General features: G+C 42.7%; 1 protein-coding gene across 3 annotated transcripts in view; it reads left to right on the plus strand.

Moving 5' to 3' along the window:
* The window catches only part of ARAP2 (ArfGAP with RhoGAP domain, ankyrin repeat and PH domain 2), a 125886-nt gene that overhangs the window by 69637 nt on the left and 33264 nt on the right, over window positions 1–22985 (plus strand). For all 3 annotated transcript variants that reach the window (XM_087936582.1, XM_087936580.1, XM_087936581.1), the window contains exons 17-24: window positions 2041–2143; window positions 3112–3310; window positions 5625–5688; window positions 8279–8442; window positions 9493–9705; window positions 11163–11268; window positions 15521–15668; window positions 22477–22545. In XM_087936582.1, the coding sequence (XP_087792708.1) occupies window positions 2041–2143; window positions 3112–3310; window positions 5625–5688; window positions 8279–8442; window positions 9493–9705; window positions 11163–11268; window positions 15521–15668; window positions 22477–22545 (1066 nt within the window). The remainder of the gene's footprint in view (window positions 1–2040; window positions 2144–3111; window positions 3311–5624; window positions 5689–8278; window positions 8443–9492; window positions 9706–11162; window positions 11269–15520; window positions 15669–22476; window positions 22546–22985) is intronic.

The following is a 22985-nucleotide window of genomic DNA, read 5'->3' on the forward strand; positions in this document are numbered from 1 at the left end:
GTTGGATTTCTCATTGTAAATTGCTGGTAGTTCATGGCTGATCTAAGGATAAAAAAAACAGAACATAGAATCAAAGAGTTGAAAAGGACCTTGGAGGTCTTCTAGTCCAACCTCCTGCTCAAGTAGGAAACCCTATTCAATTCCAGAGAAATGGGTGTCAAGTCTCTTTTTGAAAGCCTCCAGTGATGGAGCCCCCACAAGGTTGATTGATGGTTGAATGAATGGAATGGAATCAATGAACCAATGGATGGATTAATGATTGAATCAATGAATGGAGTGAGTGAGTAAATGAATGAATGGATTATCTGAATCAATGAATGAATCAATGTATCAAGTAAGTGAGTAAATAAATAAATGAATTATCTGAATCAATGAATGGAGTGAGTTAATGAATTATTGAACGATCTGAGAAATTAAACTCACACATTATGGACAGGATGAGGACTCTGAATTTTCTCTCTTCCAATAAAACTTTACTCTTAATCAAATTAATGAAATTAAAATTACTTGATATTAATCGGTGTTTTTAAATCAGTGGATCTAGGAGTTCATGGCAGATCCAGCAATATACAAATGGAGTGAGAGAGAGAATGGATGAATGAATGAATGAAGAATGAATGAATGAATAAATGAAGAATGAATGAATGAATGAATGAAGAATGAATAAATGAATGAATGAACAAATGAATGAACTGAGAAATGAACCTTATGCTTTATAGGCAGTGTGAAGACTTTGAATTTGCTCTTTCCCAATAAAACTTTACTCTTAGTGAACATAGTAAAATTAAAATTCCTTGGGATTCACAGCTCGGTGAAGCTTGTAAAAATTACAAACTTTTTCCAGAGGCATGAGGATATTTCCTGTCAATTTTTTAAAGCCAGGATTTGCATCTCTAATAGCTCAGGGGAGGGAAAACTTTCAGGGAGGGAAAACAGACTCAAATGGTGTTAGTTCTGTGTTTACAAATATCTGTTTTACAAACAAGGACGTGGAATAATTAGAAGCGTCTCTAGCAATTTCTCCTCTGCTTCCAAGTAAGGCTGAACACCCCAATGCCCTTGGTTGGGCCCAGATGGGAAATTCTTATTCTTTTCTTCGATTTATTCCAGCTGGAATAGAAAAAGGATCCATCTCAACCTTCTTTCTTAAAGCCCAGAAGCCCAAACATAACAACCTTCTGCCAATTCTGCAACACAAGGAAGGTAGCTAAGCAACCAGGTAGTCTTCTACATGGAGATAAGCCATAATGCATTTCCCTTGTGTTAAAATCCAGGTATCTAGACATAAAAAGGAATTCGCAGGGAAATGGGAACGGGCCATTTCGGGCTTTTTTTTTGCTGGTTTTTGGCCCGTTTTTGGCCTGTTTTTTTTTTTTTCAGTCTGTTTTTCAGTCTGTTTTGGGCCTGTTTTTTCAGTCCATTTTTGGCCCAATTTTTGGCCTGTTTTGGGCCTGTAATTTGGCTGCTTTTGGCCTGGTTTCGGCCAGCAGAGTGCTGCAGGAGGCCATGGAGGGTGAAAACAAGGTGTGTGGGGGCCACACATGGTCCATTTTAGCCTTCAGAGGCACCCCGGGCTGGTCTCTTGATAATTCCAGGCCGGCCCCACAGGCCACATTTAAGCACCCCGGGCCTTGAGTTTGACACCGCTGGCATAGTTAAATGTCATTCAAAAGACTTATCTTTCCCCCTCCCCCATTGAAAATAGAGCCTCAGTTTGAACATGCAATATGTTGACTATTGTTCTTTCCCCTACCACCAAAATTATTAGTTTAGTTCCATGATTTTAGCTTTCGTTCCCCACCTAGTTGATCTCTCCTCTGTTCCTTTTTATTAGGCTATCAAATGCATATTGATTCCCCATTATATTTATATTCCCAAACAGATGCAACACAAATAAAGCACTTTAGAGGGCAAAACTCTTGCTATTCGTTTCCAAGGCAAGAGAAAGAAGGTTTGAGAACAAAGTGTACCACTTACTGTTTTCCTTTTGTGAAGCTGATATTAAATAAATTTGATTCATCTTCTCCTTGGCAATTTTAGAGTGATGTTTACCTTTGAAATCTACTTACTGTCAGAACGCGCATTTCTCTTTGGAGCTGAGACGGCGCATTCTCAACGAAAATGGACTCGGGCCATTGCTAAGGTAGTTTTTGTAATTATCTGTTCAAGTTAAGACATACACCGTTAAAGAAAATGGAGAGAAAACACTTTTGTTTTAAGAAGGAGCTCTCAGACAAAGGCAACTTTTTAATGGAAGCCAATTTAGAAGAAGTAAAATTGTTTTCTTGGTGAATTGCAATGGTTCTTGTTGCTTTTTTTTTTTTAAAGAAAAATGCAGTTAAATATAAATTTTAAAAAATCTTTTAAAAAAAGATTTGATATTCTTGAGTTAAGAAACTCCACCGAAGTTTTTACCAGTAAAAGCCATCTTAAGAGTACCTGATTCCCCGAAAATATGATATAAAAGTAAGTCCTAGCTTGATTTTTACACGTGCGCCCAATATAAGCCCTACCCCCAAAATAAGCCCTAATTAAGATCCCGCCACTCCAGAGTGGACAGGTAAAAATTAAGCCAGGGTGGGGATGGGGAGGGGTAGAGCTGCCCTACTACTTACCTTTGGACAGTTGTAGCCAGGTCTCACACACCCCGACACCTGCTTTGCTGGCCCATTTCTTCTGCAGCTGGCAAGGCTGGCAAGGGTTTCCTGAAGGCCCCTGGAGCCGATAACAAAGCTCTGGATCGATCCAGAGCTCTCTGATCTGCTGCAGAGGCCTTCAGGAAAGCCTTGCTGGCTGCAGAAGAAGTTCCTGAAGGCCTCGGACAGCGAAAAGGAGGCCGGAGGCAACATGTTCAAGTGAGATTAGTCAGTGGATGATATCCTCCCAAAATAAGACCTTGTGCCTTTTTTGGTGGCAAAAAAATACAAGACAGGGTCTTATTTGGGGGGGAAACACGTTAGATTTTTTTTTTTCTTCCTTGAGCAAAATTCTGACTTTTCTCTTTTGAAAAGTACTTGAAGAAGATTTTGAAGCCTTCTCTTGAATTTCTGAATTCTAAGAAAGAGCTTTGGCTCAAACTTTTGTACTAATTTTTGTTTCTGTTTGAAATAGCACTTTGTACCTGAATTGGCCAGAGGTCTTCAGGAAAGAGAGACTGATGTCATTGGCCAATTGTTCTACAAGGATTGCCAGGACTTGGATAATTGGAAAAAAGGCTGGTTTGCTTTAGAGAAGACGAGCTTGTATTTTTGCCTCGAACTGGAAAATTTGCAAGAGAATTCAATGTATCTAAGGCGGCTCCAGGAGTTAAGTAAGATTTAAAAGAAAAAAAAATATTGATTTCATTACAGTTTGAAAACCTCACAGATCCATTGTGAACAGATCGGAATCTCTTGGCTTAAATACAGGTAGTTCTCAACTCATGACTGCGGCCGTTGTAAGTTTGAACAGTTATTAAATGAACTGTGGTAAGTCAAGAATTACCTGTAGTTCCCTGAATCTCATGGTTTCTTCACACAAGACTTCAGGAATATACGAAGCAATCATTGTCAAGTACTGGGATATATCAATTAGCTGTGTTGCCTCAGTAATTATAATGAAGGAGAATGGCTGTATTACAATCAGATTGTAAAGAAGTGGAATTGTAAAGTTGGCTTTGCAAATCTGTGTAAAAATTAGCACCAGAAGAGAAAGATACTGGCCAGCCGTGATCATGTTCAATGAAGCTTGAGTGATCCAGACAATTAAGAAATCCATCCTGTCTTCTCTTCCCAAAATTCCACATGGCAGTAAGATTACCTATTAGAAAGATCCCGTACTCTGAGGGACATCCACGTTAACTGAGACTAGATTCAGCTCTCTTATTAAAGCTTAAGGATCTTTCTCTGCAAGGTCAACCTAGCTATCCAACAGAGATCAGAATAGTAGGGATGACAATCCGCCAATCAGAACCAATAAAGGAGAATATTTGTAGCTCAGGGTTGAAATGAGGAAACTGACCAAAGTCATCCAATGGGCATTCATGGCTAAGGCGGGACTAGAACTCACCATCTCCTGGTGATTGGCTCAAAGTCGCCCGGGCAGTTTTAATGCCTAAACTGGGACTAGAATTTACCATCTCCTGGTGATTGCCATGTACATGTAGTGTATACTTCTGGATTAGATTGTGTTATTTCTCTGCGCCATATAATATAAGTGGGTATATGCAGACGTGTATGTATGTATGTATTTTGTCATGTTTATGTAGTGCATATTGGCGGTAACCTTTTCAGAGCTTTATGCCATGAAATTTCATTTTAATGTATGCTGATTAGTGTATATTTAAAGTGATAATAACCTTATTCTCCTCTCCCCTCCCTTCCTATCTCTCTTATCTTTCTTATCTCTCATCTCATCTCATTTTCAGCTTGAAGTGGCTGTGTTTCTGAGTCTGTTTCTCCGCCTATTATGCAGCTCTCCTTTCCCCTCTCCTCTCCTCTTCTACCTTCTCTTCTCTGCTCCTCTCCCCTCCCCTTCCCCCTCTCAACCGATCTCCTTTGCAGTTCTTCCCTTATTTTCTAAATCGCTCTACTTTGTGTCCTCTATTCCTAAATAACAGAGAGCAAAAGAGCCAAGGAATTTTTATCTCTGTAAAAAATGATTTATTTATGATCCAGGAACCAAATTATTCCTGTTGATTGCTGTTTCCTTGATGGGAAGCCTGTTGTGGCCCACCAGTGGCTAGCAGAGCCGGCGGCAGACTCAGACAGGGAGGAGGTTGGGGAGGAACATGGGCCAGTCCTGGAGTCTGGGGAAGGCTCTGATGAGTGCTCTGCATCAGAGGCAGAGATGGGGCCAGGGCCGTCCAACAGTTATCAGCTGCCTTCGGAGTCAGTGGGGCAGAAGAACAGCTGGAGCCTGTTCCCAGTGTGCTCATGCGCAGAGCTGCCAAGAGAAGGGAACAGTTAAGGAACAATGGTCAACTTGGGAGTAAAGGCACAGGTGTATGGTGAATGGCCCCTTCCATTAAGAATAAAGAGGAGTGAAAGGGGAATGGTGTTTGCAGGAGGCAATTAGTTCATTTAATTCGTTTGAAGTTTTGTTTGTGACTCTCAGAGATTCCTTGCCAAGTATTTTCTTGTGCAACGTTGTACTTGAAAGCTATTGGCCTGGCAACTCTCCAAGCCTGATAATGTCGGTGGTTGTAAATTACTCTTGAAAGACTGTTTGCCAAGACTTTGCTGATGTGAATGATAGCAATTCACATTAGCCTAATAAAAGGGGTTTTGTTGGGATGAGGAGTCTGCTTCGTGATTTTGGGAAGCCTAGGTCAGAACAGTTTGCTCGGTATCTATAATAGTACTTTAGTTAAGCAAGATTCCTCTTTATAGGCAAGCAGCAATAAAGAAATTACTCTGAGGTAGCTCCTCCTTTTGTTCTCGCTTCCTTGGGCCTCACAGGTGCTTCTTTTGTCTTTACTACTTGCTAACTTCTCTTAATTCTATGCCCTGAGATGAATGGCTATTGAAAATAGATTATTTCCAAGCCTCGTTGTTATTGAGCATAAGTTTTATATAGATTCCGCCCACTTAGGAAAAAGCGGTTTTGTTTTAAGTTTGCAAACGTCTCTGCCTTTTATGTTTCAGCGATCAGCAGCTGTGTCCAGAATGGAGAAAAAACAGATGTTCTGCTGCTGGTCGAGAAAGGAAGGTAAGCTGTAAATTATGGGTGGTTAAGATAAGGATGAGGGCTGAGCAAACCAATTGGAGGGATTTGCTGCAGATCTTGGGAGATATCCATTAGCAGATGTGTGGGTGGGTACATAGCTTTAGAAGACTCAGATGGAGATAGTTCTGCCTCGATGCTGTTCAGATCCAGCTCCCTGAGCATGACAAACCCTCTGCATTTAAATTGACGATTCCTTTATTAGGCGCGCCAGTAGCCCTGGCAAAAAATTTCTCCCTCAACGCAGGCTAACAAGTCTGTCCAGCAGGAAGATGAATAGTTGTCTGCCATATCTATTCATCTCTGCCTCCTGCCTTTTATCTCCAGAGCTAGGGAGGGGCTTGGCTAGCAGCGGTAGCTCTTCCTTCCCAAGGACTGGCCCATAGATTTCCACTGCTCTCCTCTCCTCTGTCTTCTATGCATCTGCACGTCAGGCACTGGACCCAGGTGTTCCTCCTCTTCTTCATCAGCTATCTCCAGACCTGGGGGCTGTTGACTCTCCATCTGAGGGCTGACAGATGGCCCAGGCTCCACCTCTGTCTCTCTGTCTCTCTTTCTCTCTGCAAGCTCCCTTCCCTCTTCCCCCTCAGAGCTCCCAAATTGCCTTCATGCTGACCCTGACTCCCATGCTGTGATGACCCGGGGCGTGGCACAAAGGCAACACAATCACATAAGTAAGATAAGTCCTTTTAATACCTCCAACTTTGCCCCCGATGCCCAGTTACCTTCAGCTGGAAAAAAAACTCTCCCAAGAACAGTCTTTAAATGAAGGATATTCAGTCCGAAAACAAAGTACATGAAAACTCTAAATAAAAATCCACATAAACTATGCTGCAGCAATTAACTGGAAAGAGCAGGATAAGGAATTGCAGCCTTCAAAGGCCCACAAAACACACACAGTTGGGAAGACGCCAGGAACTCAGATAAGCCTCAACCATAAAAGATAATTCACGATTTGATTCCCACGAGTTGCTGTGAGCAAACTTCCTTTTTAAACACTGTGTTCCCAGCTGCAACTAATGAAGGGAATCAGGACCCTTTCCTTCCCCATAAGCCATGCAACTCACATTGCTCCCTTCACTGTTCCTCCCTGCATGCCCTAAGATGAAGAGGGGTTGGGCCTGGGTCTTCCTCTGAATTCCCTCTGCCTTGTTTCTACCTCTCCCCTGCTCTGCCCAGCTGGACTTTGCCCTTCCCCAGTTTCTTCCACAGCTATCGGAGCCACACTCCCACTCCCTGTCAGCTGCTCAGCCTCCCCCTCCAAATCAGATTCTGCCAGGGACATGACAAATACCTCCTCCTCTGATTCAGCTGCTGGAGGACCGGCAGTCGACAGGCCACAACAGATGCTTTGGATATTCTCAGAGGACAGCTTAGCTCTCTGGAAAGGGCTGTGAAATAGAAACTCCATAGAAAGAGAGCACTAGAAATCATCATGTTTTCACCAAAATCATAGGATTGCATTTACCAAAATTGTATTAGCTGCATGTGGTTAGAAGTAAACTCTGCTGGGAACAAGGTGGTAGAATTCTGACACAGAAAGTTCATAACCCTGGTTCCATCCATTACAGAGAGTCCTTGACTTACAACCAAAATGAAGCCCAAGCTTTCTGTTGCTCGCTGAGATACTTGCGCAGTGAGCTTTGCTCCATTTTACGACCTTTCTTGCCATGGGGATTAAGTGAATCACTCCAGCTGTTAAATGAGTGATGTGGCTGTTAAGCGAATCTGGCTTCCCCATTGACTTTATTTGTCAGAATCTCGTAAGTAGTGATCGTGTGTACACACACCCCGGGACACTGCAACCATCATAAATATGAGGCAGTTGCCAAGCATCCAAAGCTTGATCGCGTGGCCATGGCGATACTGCAAGGGTCGTAAGTGTGATAAATGATCCTAAGTCACTTTCTTTCAGGGATGTTGTAACTTTGGGTCACTAAATGAACTGTTGTAAGTCGAGAACTGCCTGCTCCAACCCAGCTTTTGTCCACCCGGCTTTTGTGCCTTTGAGGTATGGTGGCTGTGGTCTAGTGTCACACTTTGTCCTCACAGTGATCGGTCCTTGCCGTGGCTTTGCCTTGAAAGAGAGAGAATCTTCATATGTCTCTCCCTCTCTCTCCCTCTCTCCCTCCCTTTCCCTCCCTCCCTCATTCTCTCTCCCCCTTCACTCCCTCCTCGGCCTCCCTCGCTCTCTTTCCCTCTCCCTCCCCTTCTCCCTCCTTCCTCCCTCCCTCTTTCCCTCCTTCCCTCCCTCTCTCCCTCCCACTCTCTTTCCCTCTCTCCCTCCCTCCCTCCCTCCCTCTCTCCCCTCCCTCCCCTCCCTCCATCTTCCTCCTTCTCTCTCTCTCCTTTCTCCTCTCTCCCTCCCTTGCTTTCCCTCCCTTGCCCTCTCTCCTCTCCCCTTCTCCCTCCTTCCCTCACTTCCTCTATCCCTCCCCCACTCTTTCCCTCCTTCCCTCACTCTCTCTACCTCCCACTCTCTCTCTCTCCTCTCTCCCTCTCTCCCCCTCCTCCCCCTCCCTTTCCCTCTCTCCCCCCACACTTTTCGGTGTCTTTTCTCAAACTTTATTTGCAGAACATTATACATCCGCGGCCACACCAAGTTGGATTTCATCGCCTGGCATAGCGCTATTGAAAAAGCAGCACGTACCAATGGGAACCTGTTAGAAGATCAGCAGCTCAGCAGAAACGACGTGCCGATTATAGTGAACAGCTGTATCGCATTTGTTACGCAGTATGGTAAGTGGAGATGGGCATTGGTTTATGGGCACTTGGATAGCATCCTTAAGATACTTCGCCATCAGATTACATTATGTGGGCTCGAGCTGAGATGTGTAAAAACTACACTTTGAGTATAATGCTCAGTTCGGAGTAGGTGTGCTGAGAATGGAACTTGTTCAGTACTACCTTGGTACTCATCATTAATTGTTTCTGGGAGGCACAGTGAGTGCCAAAAACAATGAATATGAAACAGATGTTTCCCATAAGGAATAACGTAGTGAGTCACAAGGCAGCCGACACTGAGAAGTTCTAGTTTGTGTGTTGAGTACCAAACAAATGATGAGTACCAGGACCACATTTTCATGTCGAAATGCACTGAGTACCAAATTTGATGAGTTTCAAAGCAGTTGAGTATCAAGGTACCACGATATCTCATTACTAGGGCAATAGCACTGGGGAATTGAAGTTAAAGCACCCTAGAGAACCACTGAACAAATTTCTCACTTAACAACAGAAATTTTGGGCTCAGTTGTGGCCATAAGTCAAGGACTACCTGTAACTGGGTTTAGATTTGAATGTGTGTTCTATATCCTGCTCTTTCACAATAGGCCTGCTTTACATTTTCCACCCTGCTAATCCACAAAGAGCTGAAAACGACTGGAATCATGGAGTTTTATCTGATTATTTCTAGAATATGAAAAACCTTAAATGACCAATGTAGGTTTATATCTAGTTATGCAGCACATCTCTAGTGATATATCTCTTTAAGGCAGCCTTCTTTAATAGGTCTCCACCTTGTGCTGAGTGTGTTGCCATTCCTGGAGGTCAAAAAAAACCCAAAAAAAACCCATTAAGGTTGTCTTCAAGATCTGAATTTTGCTTCCAGCAACATCGTCTAAACAATTTCAAAACATTTTCGGCAGATGAAATATAAACGAAAGGCTCAGCGCCCTTGTACGAGATTGTTCCGCCTATAATGCCATGGAACATCTTGTTTCTTTGACATTGGTTGGGTTTTTTTTTTTAATAATATTTTTGGCTGATAACTTTATTTTTTTCTTATTTAAGGTTTGGGAAGCAAACATATCTACCTGAAGAATGGAGATCCTTCATATGTGAAGGAGCTTTTGGAATGTTTCAAAAAAGATGCCAGAAGTGTTAAGCTGAGAGCTGGGACGAACCGGCTGGAAGATGTTACGGATACACTAAAATCTTTCCTTTGTGAAATAGACGATGCACTACTGACCAAAGAACTTTATCCTTTTTGGATCTCAGCATTAGGTGACACATTATGCAATAGTTCTGAAGCTCTATCTGCTGCAATATAAAATAAAACATAGAATAACAGAAGTGGAAGGGACCTTGGAGATCATCTAGTCCAGGGGTCGCCAACCTTTTGGACCTCAGGGACCACCAAACTCATAATTTTAAATCCTGCAGACCAGAGACCCTGGGAAAATCCCCCCAAAAAAGTCTGCAGGAAAATTCCCAACCTTGTTTTCCTACCAATCAATGATTCTTTATTTGGGATCGCAGGATACCATCTCCAGTTCTGTTCTCAGGGGGAGTCAGAGAGAGAGAGAGAGAGAGAGAGAAAGAGAGAGACTTTTGGCTTGCATGCAAGGAAAGCAGCAGAAGTCTTTCTTTCTCTCCCCAAACTCCACCAGAAATGAGTCTTTGTGAAACTTGTCATGCCGCACAGCCTCTTGGAGCAGGATGACTTGCAGGGTCTCAAAGACTCATTTATGGTGGAGTTTGGAGGAGAGAAAGACTTTTGCTTCTTTCCTTGCATGCAGCCAAAAGCAGGAGAAAAAAAATGTAGAAAGAAGCAGCCCAGTGGCCAGGCCAGGCAAGTGGGGCAAGTTCCCCCCCTTCGCCTTTTCCTCTCCTCCCCTCACTACCTTGTGTTGTTCTCAATGCAAGCGATGCAAGCCTTGTGTTCCTGTGGGTCATGTGGGCGGCACAGCCTTGTGTTCCTGTGCAGCCTGGATTAATTGCTTTGGAGGTGACCTTTCTCTGCGGACCACCAAAATTTTCTCGCTGACCACCAGTGATCCCTGGCCCACTGGTTGGCGACCACTGTTCTAGTCCAACTGTCTGCTGAAGCAGGAGACCCTGTTCCATTTCAGACAAATGGTTATCCAATCTCTCCTTTAAAACTTCCAGTGATGGAGCAGGTGCAGCTTCTGAAGGCAAGGTATTCCACTGGGTGATAGTTGTCATAATTAAGAAATTTCTCCTTGCTTCTAAGTTGCTTCTCTCCTTGGTTAGTTTCCAATCACTGTTTGTTTTCTTGCCTTTTGGTGCTTTGGAAAATAGTTTGGCTCCCTTGTCTTTATAGGAGGCCCTCAAATATTGGAACACTGCTATTCTGTCACCCCTGGTCCTTCTTTTCATTAGATAGACATTCATTCCTGCAACCGTTCTTCCTAGGTTTTAGCCTCCAGCCCACGAATCATTTTGGTTGCTCTTCTCTGCACTCTTTCCAGAGTGTCAACATCTTTTTTACGATGTTGTGGTGACCAAAACTCAGTTGTGACCAAAGGCTCAGTTGTGGTCATAAGTCAAGGACTTCCCTTCATTTCTATTGTGTCGATGAAGGAGAGGGTAATTGGATAAACAATCTTTGCAAAGGCCTCGTTGCTGCTGAAGGGACAGGCCAATTCTGGTTGTCTTTTCGTCTGCATGGTAGTTAATCCCGGGTAATTTAATTTCTGCCCTTCCCTCTTCTCCATCAGATACACTGGATAACAAAGACAGAGTGAGAAAATACAGCACTTTCATTCGCACGCTTCCACCTGTCAACAAAGCAACTCTGGCAGCATTAATGGAACATCTTTACAGGTCAGTCTGAAAACATGATTTGAGCTGGTGTGGGATTATCAGTAGCAGCAGCATCAGAATAGAACTGGAAGGGACCTTGGAGGTCTTCTAGTCCAACCCCCTGTTCAAGCAGGAAACCCATATTATTTCAGACAAGTGACTGTCCAGTTTCTTCTTAAAAACCTCCAGTGATGGAGCGCCCACAACTTCTGAAGGCCACCCTTTCCATTGGTTTATTGTCCTCACCGTTAGGAAGTTTCTCCTTAGCTCCAGGTTGCTTCAGTCCTTGAATAATTTTCATCCCTTGTTTCTTGTCTTGCCCTCTGGTGCTTTGAAAAATAAATTGACCCCCTCCTCTTCATGGCAGCCTCTCAAATACTGGAAGACTGCTATCATGTCTCCCCCTAGTCCTTCTTCTTCTTCTTCTTCTTCTTTTTAGAATAGAATAGAATTCTTTATAGAATAGAATTCTTTATTGGCCAAATGTGATTGGACACACAAGTAATTTGTCTTGGTGCAAATGTTCTCAGTGTACATAAAAGAAAAGACATTCATCAAGAGTCAAGAATCTTAAGGTACAACACTTAATAATAGTCATTCGGGTACAATAAGCAATCAAATCATACCAGGAAACAGTCAATATAAATCATTAGGGCATAAGTGACAAAGTTACAGTCACAAGTGGGAGGGGATGGGTGATAAAGAGTGATGAGAAGATTAACAGTAATAGTAGTGCAGACTTTGTAAAAAGTTGGACAGTGTTGAGGGAATTATTTTTTTAGCAGAGTGATGGCATTCGGGGGAAAAAATTGTCCTTGTGTCTAGTTGTTCTGGTGTGCAGTGCTCTATAGCGTTATTTTGAGGGAAGGAGTTGTAACAGTTCATGTCCAGGATGTGAGGGGTCTATAGATATTTTCACAGCCCCCTTTTTGACTCGTGCAGTATACAGGTCCTCGATTGAAGGCAGGTTGGTAGTAATTGTTTTTCTGCAATCCTAATTACTCTTTGTCCCCCCATTGGGTTGCAGAGCCAAACCAGACAGTTACAGAGATGCAGATAAACAGACTCAATCATTCCTCTGTAGAATTTCTTTTCTCCAGACTAGCCGAACCCAAAGCCTGCCTGCGTTCTTCATACATTTTAGTCTCCAGGCCTTTAATCCAGCATATTATAATCCAGTGTATTATTATAATAATAATAATAGCATGGAAATAAGCACCTTCTTCAGGGGAGCAGGTTGCATTAGAAGAAATATTTTGCATGCATCATTTCAGATATTCATGAGATGATTCACGCTGGGACAGTGTGACTAGTTTATCCTGCTTTCAGGAGATGTTCTGACCTTTTCAAAAACGGTTCAGGACTATCAGCAAAAATCATTGATCGACAAAGTAAAATCAATGCGCGCAAATAGCCACGAAGGTTGCCCAAATGTAATGAGATCTCGCACACACGTATACTTCTCCAGCAATAGCTGACACTGTCTGAGGACCGTATGAATAACATCTCATTTTATATGACAAGGGTCTTCAAACTTGGCAAGAGTAAGACTTGTGGATTTCCAACTCCCAGAATTCCTGAGCTAACATGACTGGAGGAGAAATTCTGGGAGTTGAAGTCCACAAGTCTTAAAGCGGTCAAGTTTGAAGACCCCTGTTACATGATATTCACCTCATCTCTGTATTATACATGTGAAGTGGGATTAATGACACTGTAGCTTACAAAGACATCCTGGGAAAGCATATCAGAATATCAGAGCTGGAAGAGCAAGAAAACCCTATGCCATTCCAGAGAAATGGTTGTCAAGTTTATTTTTGAAAGCCTCCAGTGATGGAAGCACCCACAATTGGTTGGCTGAATGGAAAATTTCTCCTTAGTTCTAGGTTGGTTTTCTCCTTGATTAGTTTCCATCCCTTGTTTCTTATCATGCCTTTAGGAGCTATCCTATCCTAACAATCTAATGCAATCTTTAATATGACCATAGACTCCATAAATACATCCAAATTATCCGCATAAATATACAGGTCATATCCAGATTTATTTTACAAGGGGGTAGATAATTGTAACAAGAACCAGTTTTGATGTCTACAAACTAAGTAACTGTGGATTCTAGTCCTGCCTTGGTCACAAATCTAGCTGGATGACCTTATGCCAGTCCTTTTCTCTCAGCCCTTGGGAGCAAACAATGGCAAACCAACTTTTGAAATTTTACACACACACACACACACATACACAAACTCTGAAGGGACTTATCTAAGTAGCTGCCAGGGGTCAGAACGTATTAAATGGTGCACAAACACAGAATATAGCCTTAGTCTTATATATATTCTTAAACATAGATGTTTAAAGCTAATAATCTAGCATAATAATGGAGGGGACAATGGAGGTCTTCTAGTCTAACCCCACTGCTCAAGCAGGAAACTCTACAGTGTTTCAGACAAATGACTGTCTTCTTAAAAAAACCCACCACCGTTGGAGCAAATTAACTTCTGGGGGCAAGTCGTTCCACTGATTAATGGTTCTCAGTGTCAGGAAAAATCTATATAAAAACACCGTAAAGGAAGTGGCCTGTTTATTTACACAGTTCATTACTTTCTAGCTGAGCCCCATCTGTTGCCCCTTACCCAATTATTGCCTGCCAAAAAGTACAAAAAAAAAAAAATTCAGCTCAAAGGGGTCAATACCCCAGCTTGGCGCTAAATGCAATCCTTAAGAATTGTTATTGAGGAAAATTTTTAAAAAAGCTGCACCCTAGGAATTGTTTGGCGTGCAATATATATTCTGTGCTTGCCTATAATTATGGAATAGACTTCTATGTTGTTCCAATGGCCAGTTTTCTGCATTTAAAGCTGTCCTTTCAAAGGGTTACGAGAGCCATTTATTCAGGGTTTGGCTTTTGAGCAACGAGTTTCTAACTCTGCATAGTTGATAAAGAGGCCAGCAAAACTTGTTTGAAGCTGGCAAGCGGTAGCCTAATGAGATAGACCTCCGGCAGCTCAGAGGCCAGGTTTCATGGATGAATTATATTTTTGACCTTGAGTTGAGTGAAAGCAGTGTTTCAAACTCTTTAAGGGGTTGCCGTAAAGAAGAAGGAGCTAATCTAGTCTCCAAAGTACAAGAATAATAGATGGAAACTGAATCGAGGAGAGAAGCAACCTAGAACTGAGTAGAAACAAATTAGAAATCAGAAATTAGAAATCTAACAAATCAGTTAGACGAAATCATCAGTGGAACGACTTGCCTCCAGAAGTTGTGAATGCTCCGTCACTGGAGGCGTTTAAGAAGAGACTGGACAACCATTTGTCTGAATGATATAGAGTTCCCTGCCTAAGCAGGGGGTTGGACTAGAAGACCTCCAAGAAAAACTCTGTTTTTCTGTTTTTTTCTAAGGCTGGGAGGACAACTCCTGCCTGCAAGTTTTTATTACTGCCCTAAATAGATTTTAGCTTTGATCCTTGTTCTCTATCATGTTCTCATCCAGGAAGAACATTTCCTTTAAGGCATCTTATGGTTAGGTAGAATAATAGCAGTAGCAATAGCACTTAGATTTCTATACAGTCTCATGGTATTTTTACAGCCTTCTCTGAGAGGTTTACAGAGTCAGCCTCTTGCGCTCAACAATCTGAGTCTTTACTTTACTGACCTCGGAAGGCTGGAAGGCTGAGTCAACCTTGAGCCGGTGGGAATTGAACTGCTTGCAGTCGGCAGAATTAGCCTGCATTACTGCATTCTAACACTGGGGAGGAAGGCAAGGAAGGGAGGGAGGGAGGGAGGGAGGAAGGAAGGAAGGAAGGAAGGAAGGAAGGAAGGAAGGAAGGAAGGAGAGAGCAATAGCAATCTCACTTAGATTTATATATCATTTCCCAGTGCTTTTCAGCCCTCTCTAAGCAGTTTTCAGTTACCCTCTTGCCCCAACAATATGGCTGGTCATTTTACTGACCTCAGAAGAATGGAAGGTCGAGTCAATCTTTAGCTGGTCAGGATTGAACTCCTGGCAGTGGGCAGAGTTAGTTTGCAATACTGCAATCTAACCACTGCGTCACCACAGCTCAAGAAAGGGATTGTGTCAAACTAGAGGCATGAGAATCATCAGTTGGGAAAATCAACTGGGAAAATCAGTTAAGCTGGGAACACGTAGAAGTTCAATTTAATGAGAACATCTCTTTGAGTTGAATTCTGTTGTCGGGAACGGCAAACCGTGGCCGCTTCACTGCTTGCTATAACGCCTGCCGTATATATTTATTTTTATCAGATTTATTAACTTCATCCACAGGGTTCAGAAGTGTTCAGAAATCAACCTGATGGAGCCCCACAATCTGGCGATGGCTTTTTCCTCCTGCTTGTTTCAAACCAGAGGACAAACAAGTGAAGAGGTTGATGTGGTTGAGGACTTAATTGTAAATTATGTGCAGCTTTTTGATGTGAGTACCCGCCGCATCGCTCCGATCTCCCTGGAGGTAAAATTGAGGCAATTGGGGTGAAAATTTTAATCCTGCTTCATCCCTTTGCTTGGAAAGGTGGTGGTGATGATGATGATCATAGCTTAGTATGATATTTGCTTTATAATTGGAATGGTTTTAAACAGAACCCAGGGTTTTGCTGAATCGGCAAATCAGCCGTCGACTCCCATGATTTTCATTAAAGATGTAGAATATCGGAAAACCCCTTCGGAGCCCTGGGTGACACTAACGCGGCGTTTTTCATTTGGGGAAGGTGTCGTTATGCCTCTGGTGTTATTTCCCCACCGCACTGGCTTATTTATGAAGTCAAGAATGTACAGGGTTTTCTGCGAGCACAATAGGCAAGCTTACAAAATGCTCCCTGCTGTATGCATACGTAAGGGAGTTGGTGTGGTCAGAAAGAGAGCACCCATTTTCTAAAAGTAGTAGCCCAGGCGGGATACAGTGATGCAAACTGGTGCTCTCCTTGGAAATAGGCCAGCATTCTGTCCTTCTCTTCTGTATACCTCTCTCTTTTCTTCTTCCTTCCTTCCTTCCTTCCTTCCTTCCTTCCTTCCTTCCTTCCTTCCTTCCTTCCTTCCCCTTCCTTCCTTCCTTCCTTCCTTCCCCATCCCCACTCCCCTTTCTTCCTTCCTCCCCCCTTCCTTCCTTCCCATCCCTCCCCTCCTATCTCCTTCCTTCTTCTTCCTTCCCCATTCCCTCCCATCTCCCTCCCCCTCCTCCCTCCCTCCCCATCTCCCTCCCATCTTCCTCTCTCTCTCCCCTTCTTTCTCCCTGCCCTCCTCTCCTCTCCTCTCCCCTCCCTTCCCATCTCCTTCCTTCTTTCCTTCCCTGTCTCCCTACATCACTTCATATCACATTACATTAAACTACACTAACTGAAAATGTAATATAGATGATAGATAGATAGATGGATGGAGATGATAGAGATAGATAGATGATAGATAGATAGACAGACAGACAGACAGACATATATATAGAAAGAGATATAGATACAGATATACAGATAAATAGATAATTTGGTTCGCATTTGGTTCACAATCTTAGATAGATAGATAGATGATAGATAGATAGATAGATAGATAGATAGATAGATAGATAGATAGATAGATAGATAGATAGGCAGGCTGACACAGAGGGATAGACTTACACACACACACACACGCCAACTTGTACTAGTAGCATTACAAATACTTGCATTAGGAAATTTCAAATGCTTGTTTTTACTTTACTTTTCTTTTTTAAAAAAATAATGTTTAATTTATAACCACCACAGAAGAAGGATTAAGGTTTAGTGTTTGGAAACATTTCTCTGTGGTTATTGTTTTACTTTTCAGAAAGATCAAAAGAAGGCCGCTAGCACCTTTTGTCAAATGATTTTATCTTGAATTGCCACTCACTTTATCAAATGCAAAAAGTGGTTGAGCGAATGTAAGATTTAGATTGAATTTTAATTGAAGTGGGCTGGTTCAAAAGGAATGGGAAGGTAGGTGGGCTATACAAATTCGTATGATTAGGAGCCAGTGCCCCTAATAAAACACATTGCTGTCATTGTTTTCAGATTCTTATTTGTATTAGTTTATCAAAATATAAAATACAGAAATACAAAGAAAAAAAAGGGGGGGAATTGGGGGAGGAATAGGGGAAGAGGAAAAAGTGTAGGATAAACAGGGAAAGAAACAGAAAAACATTGACTTCTAATTCCTTTTGGCACAGTAGAATACGATAATAAAGTACAATTTAGATTTTTTTTACTTTTACATAATAAGATAAAGTAGCCATTTCTATGACAACAACTTTATCAAATCAGCCAAAACTAAAATTTCATTTTTCCCCCTCACCTTAAGTGCTAAGTTCAAAAGTGGTTTCCAAATAGAGACAAAAATTGTGTTCTTTTCTTCAGTCATTTCAGAATAATGGTGTTGGAGGTCCTTTGTCCAGCCCCCTGCTCAAAAACTATACTGCATGCTCAAAAACGTGTAGACTGCTCGAAAACTATATATTTTTCCCCCTCTTATTGGTCGGGGTAATGAATCTGGCCTCTTTCTGTCCAGCTCATCTCTCTCAGTCTATATTTATGGTTTCTCAACCGTAGCAGCTTAAAGACATATGGAGTTCAACCTCCCAGAATTCCTCAGACAGCTTGAAAGAGACGAAAAGCAGGTTTCTGGTCCAGCACCGTCACCACTAGCCCACACTTAGCGGTGGGCTGCTCTGGGCTCTCTAAGACTCTGTGGGACGCAGAGAGCCCCCAATAATCTCAGAAAGACAAGCAGCACAATAAGGGGATCCTGGGGCACTGCAACTTTCATAAATATGAGTCAGTTACCAAGTGTGATGGCTCAGGGTGGGGTACAAAACAAACACAGTCACAAAAAACAGGTGAAGCCCCTTTTATTCCTTCGCTTTGCTTCCAAGCTCCAAATATCCTTGACTGGAGACAAAAAACCTCCCCACAAGCAGTTACAAGAAGGAGAAAATGCCATTTAAATTATAAAGAGTAAAAAAACAACACAAATGAGGCACGATGAGGGTTTGAAGATGTCCACAGATATCAGAACACACATTGGGAAGGACACCAAACTCAGAGAGGAACAATAAACTAGAGATATTTCCACGCTTTGTTTCCAGCACTCACCGGTATGCATGTCCATCCTCTTATCCAGTTGTCACAGCTGCAGCCCATGAAGTGGATCAAGGTCCTCTCCTCCCCAGTAGACCACATCTTTCCCTTATCCTCTCCTCCCTGTGTGCCCTAGGACAGAGAGGGGCTCTGACTGGCCAGCCGGCCTCTGCCCTTCCCCAGCCTCCTCCACAAACTCCGGAGCCACACTTCCACTCCCTGTCAGCTGTTCCTCCTCTCCCTCAGAGTCAGTCTCCACCAGGGGCATGACATCAAGCTTCTGAATTTTGATCACGTGACCAATGGTGATGCTGCAGAGGTCGTAAGCGTGGAAAAACAGCCATGTCATTTTTTCACGGTCCCGTTGTAACTCTGGTCACTAAATGAACCATTGTAAGACGAGGACTACTTGTAACCCTTTTTTCAAATCAACCTTCTTGGTTTCTTCAGTTCCCCATTTTGTTTCACTGTGCAATGTGGTCGGCCCATTTTGTTGCTTGTAAAATGGTGCGAATTCCCTCTTGACTTTGCGCTGTGCCAGATTGACGCATAACTGCAAGAAAGTGTAAATCAATCATGGAAACTTCAAGAGCAGTCATAAAGCTGTCCAGAAAAGCCGATGCTGAACTATCTATAGCTGTAAATGTAAAATGGCTAGTAAAATAACCAGATTTTACTATGTACTTGGGCAGGTCACACAAATGCGGCAATGCAGACATTAATGTAGAAAAGACAAAATATAAAAGAGCATAGCTGAAAGGTCTGTAGAGATTCTCAGCCATCCTGGTCATGGTTGTCCCAAAGGTTCTTTTTCAGGAGGCAAGTGGACTTTCTGGTTTTTTCTTTTTTCTTTTGAAGATGTTTTGCTTCTCATCCAAGAAAAAAACAAGAAAAAGTCCAGTTGCCTCCTGAAAAAAGTACCGTTGAGACAACCATGACCTGGAGGACTGAGAATCTCTACAGACTTTTAGCTATACAATTTGGGATGAACACCCTTTGAATGGTGTGGGAGTATGAGTGGATTTCCAGGGAAAAAATAATGCAGACTACAGAAACCATTAGCACTACTCAGGTAAGCCTGAGGACACAGATAAACCTCCAGGTGCCCTCAACGATCCTCTAAAAGGATGCAAATGACCAGCTGCCCACAAGGAGTATCAATCCTTCCATTCCCCACCATCCCGTCAGAGCTAAAGAAGCTTCTTGGTTGAGGAGTGAAACGTCTTCAAAAGAAAAAAAACAAGAAAAAGTCCACTTGCCTGTGAACCGCCAAATTTCCGGCAGCCGGCAGCCTACAGAAGTAGCCTGCAGTACTGCACTCTAACCACTGCACCACCAAGGCTATAGGAATCCTATTTGCCATAGGCTGTAGATCAGGGGTGTCAAACTCAAGGCCTGTGGGCTGTATTTGGCTTGTGGTGTGCTTAAATCTGGCCCACGGTGCCGGCCTTGAAATATCAAAGGACTGGCCTGGAGTTGCTTCTGCCAGCCAAAACGGGCTGTGCGGAGAGGACGACCCATTTTCGGCTGGCAGAGTGCTGCAGGAGGCCATGGAGGCCGAAGACGGGCCTTGTAGGGGCCTCACGGGGGCCTCCGCATGGCCCGTTTTCGGCCAGCAGAGTGCTTCAGGAGGTTGTTGAGGCTGACAATGGGGCAGAGTGGGCTGTGTGAGGCCTCCCTGTGCCCCATTTAGGCTGGCAGGGGGCTGCAGGGCACATCCATCCCATCTCCCTCTCCCCATGCCCGGAGGAAAACTACAATGCTGGCCCATGAAGAAATCCAGTTTGACACCCCTGCTCTATATCAGGGCTCCAGGAAAATTCCCCATCTTGTTTTCCTACCGATCGATCATTCGTTATTTGGGATCACAGGAAACTGTCTCCAGCTCCATTCTCAGGGAGGAGAGAGAGAGAGAGAGAGAGAGAGAGACCTTTGGCTTCATGCAAGAAAAGCAGCAGAAGTCTTTCTTTCTCTCCTTCAAACCCTGCCAGAAATGAGTCTTTGCCAGCGGAGTCTCTTGGAGCAGGAGGCCTTGCAGGGTCCCAAAGACTCATTTCTGGCAGTTTGGAGGAGAGAAAGAAAGACTTCTGCTGCTTTCCTTGCATGCAGCTAAAAGCAGCAGAAGAAGCGGGACGAAGCAGCTGGGTGGCCAGGCTAGAAGCGTGGGGTGAGAGTGACAAATTCCCCCCCATCCTTTCCCCCCTCTCCTCACTACCTTGTGTTGTTTGAAATGCAAATAACACAAGCCTTGTGTTCCCATGGGCCATGTGGGTGGCACAGTCTTTTGTCCCCCCACAGCCTGGATTAATTGCTTTGAGGGGTGCTTTGGGGGTGACATATCTCTGCAAACCACCAGTTTTCCCCGGCCTACTGGTTGGCAACCACTGCTCTAGATAATTGTCAATCATTTCTTATTCTAAGTTATAAGTTATAAGCTTTAGAAGGTCTTCAGGTTTTCCTATTGCTTATCAGTGATTAAAAATGCCAGAGAACGAAAGCTAATTAACCAACAGGCTGGAGTTTAGCTTTATCCTTTCTGTGTTTAGCAGCTGAGGTGCTGACATTGGTTCAAACTTCTAATTAAAAGCTGAAGTCTACATTGCAGTCGTTTTTAATTTTTATTTGTCTTTGAAGAAGCTCGTCATCTTTGATCCATTCAAGCCGCAACGATGGCATTGATTTAAGTGAGGTGAGCCTCTTTTAAGGGAGGCCCCAACTGAGATCTAAGCTTGTTGTGACTTACGCAGCCTGAATTAAATATCATTGATTTCACTGGTTCATATAACAAGATTGCAGCTGTGCGTTAGGACATTTTCTGTGGTTAATGGTTTATTTTAGCATGCCCCTGTTTTATGAATGTGTTTTTAATTTTTCTTTTTATTAAAAAATGATAATAAGGGAGGATATCTATGTGCGGAGACTCATAAAAACCTGTGGACCTGGGCATATATATGCTGTATTTGTGACTTGGTTTTGTTTGTATTCTGCCTTCTCATTTAGAACTTTCTCATTTAAAGTAACAGAGTTGGAAGGGATCTTGGAGGTCTTCTAGTCCAACCCACTGCTGAGGCAGGAAACCCTATACCATTTCATACAAATGGCGGTCCAATCTCTTCTTAAAAACTTCCACTGTTGGAGCATTCAGAACTTCTGGAGGCAAGTTGTTCCACTGATTAATTGTTCTATTTTCCAAAGCACCAAAAAGCATGATGAGAAACAATGGATGGAAACTAACCAAGGAGAGAAGCAACCGAGAACAGAGGAGCAATTTCCTAATGGTGAGAGCAATTAACCAATGGAACAGCTTTGCCTTCAGAAATTGTGGGTGCTCCATCACTGGAGGCTTTCAAGAAGAGACTGGAAAACCATTTGCCTGAAATGGTCTCTGGGGTCTCCTGCTGAAGCAGGGGGCTGGACTGGAAGACCTCTGAGATCCCTTCCAACTCTATTATTCTGTGTTCTGTATATTCTTCAGTCTATAGTTCCAAATAAACATATATATATATATATATATTTTTTGCAGATAGAAATTTAGCTCTAGGAGTATCCAGAAAGAAACCACTTTAATTTTTTTCCCCACAGAGAAACTGACTTTTCAGCTGAGGGAGTAAAGATCAGTATATTTGCAGTTTAGGCTGAAAACATTGAATGCAAAGCATGAAAATAAAATTGTTCCCATGAATGGTGTTGATTGGAAGAAAAGTTGAGGTTCTAATGCAAGAATTCCACCTTATTTCCAAATAGGCAGCTTATAATTTTTCATCTTACTTCTTTGATATAAGGGGTTGGAAGGTTGCCTAAGATAGAACAGTCTCTGGCTATCGTTTTGGTAAATATTAAAGTATTTTTTTTAAAAAAAATATTAATGAAAGGAATAACTTTTGCAACAATATTGGGTGGAATAGACCAACAGATTTGATTAAACGAAAAGAAAAAAAGTCATGGGATGGAATACATTCGTTTTACAGAAGAATTGGATTGCGTTTGCTGTTTATTGTATTACTGAAAAATTGTTTTGAGAGATGGACATCTCCCTTTATTAGCCCAGTCTGCGTACATCGGATGCAAAAATAGAATTTCTTTGTTAAAAAAGATGCTCAGGCAACTCCTTTCATAAAACTACTGTTGTTGTTGTTGTTTACACAGATTCAGCAAGATCGTGTGAAGCAAATGGACATTGAGAACAGCTTCATCACCAAATGGAAAGACACACAAGTATGTAAAGGCATTGTGATGACCTGGGGCGTGGCACAAAGGCAACACAGTCAAATAAGCAATAAGAATCCCTTTATTATCACTAACTTTGACCCCAATGTCCAGGTTACCTTCGGTTGGAGAAAAACTCTCCCAGGACCAGCCTTTAACTGTAAAAAATTCAGTCCAAAACAAGGTACACACGAACTGTAACTTAGAATCCAGACAAACCAAACTGAAGTAATTAGTTTGACAAGGCAGGAGAAAGAATTTCAGACTTGAAAGCATGGCAAAACTCACACAGTTGGGAAGATGCCAGGAACACAGATAAGCCATGACAATACAAGATAAATTCACGTTTGCTCCCAACAGCTGCATGCAGCTTCCTTTTTTATACACTATATTCCCAGCTGCAGCTAATGTAGGGAATCAGGGCCCTTTCCTCTCCCGTAAGCCATGCA

The sequence above is a fragment of the Pseudonaja textilis genome, chromosome 6 (assembly GCF_049901715.1).
Source record: "Pseudonaja textilis isolate UNSWEBS1 chromosome 6, rPseTex1.2, whole genome shotgun sequence".
NCBI classification, from domain to species: domain Eukaryota; kingdom Metazoa; phylum Chordata; class Lepidosauria; order Squamata; family Elapidae; genus Pseudonaja; species Pseudonaja textilis.